Source organism: Octopus bimaculoides, chromosome 9 (genome assembly GCF_001194135.2).
Source record: "Octopus bimaculoides isolate UCB-OBI-ISO-001 chromosome 9, ASM119413v2, whole genome shotgun sequence".
Taxonomy (NCBI): Eukaryota; Metazoa; Mollusca; class Cephalopoda; order Octopoda; family Octopodidae; genus Octopus; species Octopus bimaculoides.
The window spans coordinates 71,552,363-71,554,938 of NC_068989.1; the positions used below are offsets into that span (position 1 = coordinate 71,552,363).

General features: G+C 37.3%; 1 protein-coding gene across 1 annotated transcript in view; it reads right to left on the reverse strand.

Annotated features, from left to right (window-relative positions):
• Positions 1–2,576, reverse strand: part of LOC106869092 (protein VAC14 homolog) — a 64,272-nt gene that overhangs the window by 49,848 nt on the left and 11,848 nt on the right. Inside the window, exons 2-4 of the mRNA XM_052970924.1 lie at positions 2,028–2,178; positions 1,331–1,498; positions 778–840 (exon numbers count right to left, since the gene is read on the reverse strand). Of these exons, the coding sequence (XP_052826884.1) occupies positions 778–840; positions 1,331–1,498; positions 2,028–2,178 (382 nt within the window). The remainder of the gene's footprint in view (positions 1–777; positions 841–1,330; positions 1,499–2,027; positions 2,179–2,576) is intronic.

Sequence of the window (2,576 nt, forward strand, 5' to 3'; positions counted from 1 at the left end):
TATATATATATATATATATATGATATTTACCACATGAACTACGATGATAAAATGTGAGAAAGATATGGTATATAATGGTGTTCTTGAGCAAAACACTTCATTTCACATTACTCCAGTCCACTCAGCTGGCAAAATTGGTCCTGAGACAGGTGGGGAATATATATGCCATGGAAACCAGGAAACCAGCCCTTGTGAATCAGTATGACTCGAGAAGGTAACCTTTACCTAAGGAAGGTAGCTAAGGTGACTGCAGCAAAGCATTGTGAAGAAAGATGAGGCAAATAAGACATTTTAGGTCATCCACTGAATTCCTCTCCATCCTTAGTCATCTTGACTGGCTCTTACCACTGGATTGAAAATGGTCACAGACAAGAGAGGGTGGTTGATGGTATGCAACTCTTCTTAACTTTAAGCAAAGTCAGTGCATAAGTCATCAGTCATTCTATACGGTGTCTGGATGGTCCTTGTCGCTTCAATGGACAAACATGAAGAATGGTATAAAAGGTAAGTTGAGTTGCCTCCCACATGTCAAAAAAGGTGATTTCACTCTTCAATAAACAGATCTTGCTAAAGTAAGTCCCAGAGCATTGGGGTTGACATAGTTAACTAAAAAATCTTTGGAAGAGGTGCCCCAGCATGACCACAGTCCAATGACTGAAACCAGTAACAAATAAGGTTTAAAAGAAAAAACACAGAATTCAGGTTCTAATAGACATAATAATTGGGAATTAAAGACAATATTATCCAAAATATAAATATGAAGGTATAAATGATTACCTTTATTAAGCGATCAAGTAGTTCTGTGCCATTCTTGACATGCTGGTCAGGATCAGCAGTCAACTACAAAAAACAAACATAAACAAAATACAGTTCTATATTTAAGAGATGAGGAATTATGTACATTATTGACATTTGACGGATATTTGTCCTCATCTTCTTTGTAGAAAGGAACACAGGAAACAAGGAGAAAAAATAAAGAATGTGTAGTGGCTAGCGATCCATCATACTGATATATAATTATATAGATATAATTATAGTACAAGGAAGTGGGTAAGCACATCAACAATGCTTAAAATAAATGCTAAAAGCTCTATAAACCACCTATTATTTTACTCCATTAGCACAGGTTGAAAGTGGGCTAGTAAATCAATAAGATTTCAAAATAAGGTTACCCCATGATCGATGGTCAATTTCTGGCTTAGGGAAGCAATTTCCTGTGCTTGCAAGAGTATGAAAAGAATGTCACAGATGGGTAGAAATGGAAATAGAAGTGAATGCAGTGAATGATGAAAGAAAATAAATACTCATCAAACTGAATGAAATGACTCACCTTGCTCAATCCATTGAAAATGTCATTGAAGTATGGTAACACAGAACCTCTACAGACTTTGACAATATTATACAGAGCCTCACAGGCATAGTAACGGACACCACTGTCTTGATCGTGGAAGCAAGCCAGCACTGGTTTTACAAGTCCACTGACGTATTTATCAGATTCCTAGGCAAAGAAACCCAAAAAAAGAATTAACAGAAAAGAATCAAGTAATGCATGAAGATATTTCAAGAATTACTTAAATTATAAAAAGAACAGGTAATGCAAAATATATGTCGACTAAACATAATCAATGCATGAGCTTCGCTTGTTTGCTGGTAGGCTACATTATATATGTGTGTGTGTATGAGTGAGTATGTGTGTGTGGATGTATGTGCATGTGTGTTTATGTCTCTTAGTTTTGACATCAGACGAGTGTACAGGCAGTACACCTCATTTCCAATCGTTGATGTAAATGTGTCTGGCCATGGGATAATATTACCTTGATTGGAAACAGGTGTGAGTCACCAACAGGAAGTGCATCCTGCAGTAGAAAATCTGCTTCGACAAATTCCGTCTAATCCAGGCAACCCATGGAAAAGTGGATGTTAAAACAATGACGATGACAATGATAAAGATGATGACAATGATGTGCAGGCATGAAAATTAATAATATCAGTTTATGATTGAAGAAAAGACACAAAGAATATCTTACCTTTCCAAGACCAATGGCAGTGGCTGCCAAGCCCATTAAACCACCTTTCCTGGTATTTAAATTATGTGAGACAGAAAAATCTTCACCAAGGACACGTAGGAGTTTTCGTATCTGAGCAGTGTTGTTTTGAGCCAAAAATTCTTTGACCATTCTAAAGAAGAAGAAAAAAGACAGAAAAAAATTAACAATTAAAAACAATAATATTTAATAAAGTGGCTGTGTGGTAAGTAGCTTGCTTACGAACCACATGGTTCCGGGTTCAGTTCCACTGTATGGCACCTTGGGCAAATGTCTTCTACTATAGCCTCGGGCCGACCAATGCCTTGTGAATGGATTTGGTAGACGGAAACTGAAAGAAGCCCGTCATATATATGTATATATATGTATGTGTATATGTTTGTGTGTCTGTGTTTGTCCCCCCACCAACATCGCTTGACAACCGATGCTGGTGTGTTTACGTCCCCGTAACTTAGCGGTTCGGCAAAAGTCACCGATAGAATAAGTACTAGGCTTACAAAGAATAAGTCCTGGGGTCGATTTGCTCGACTA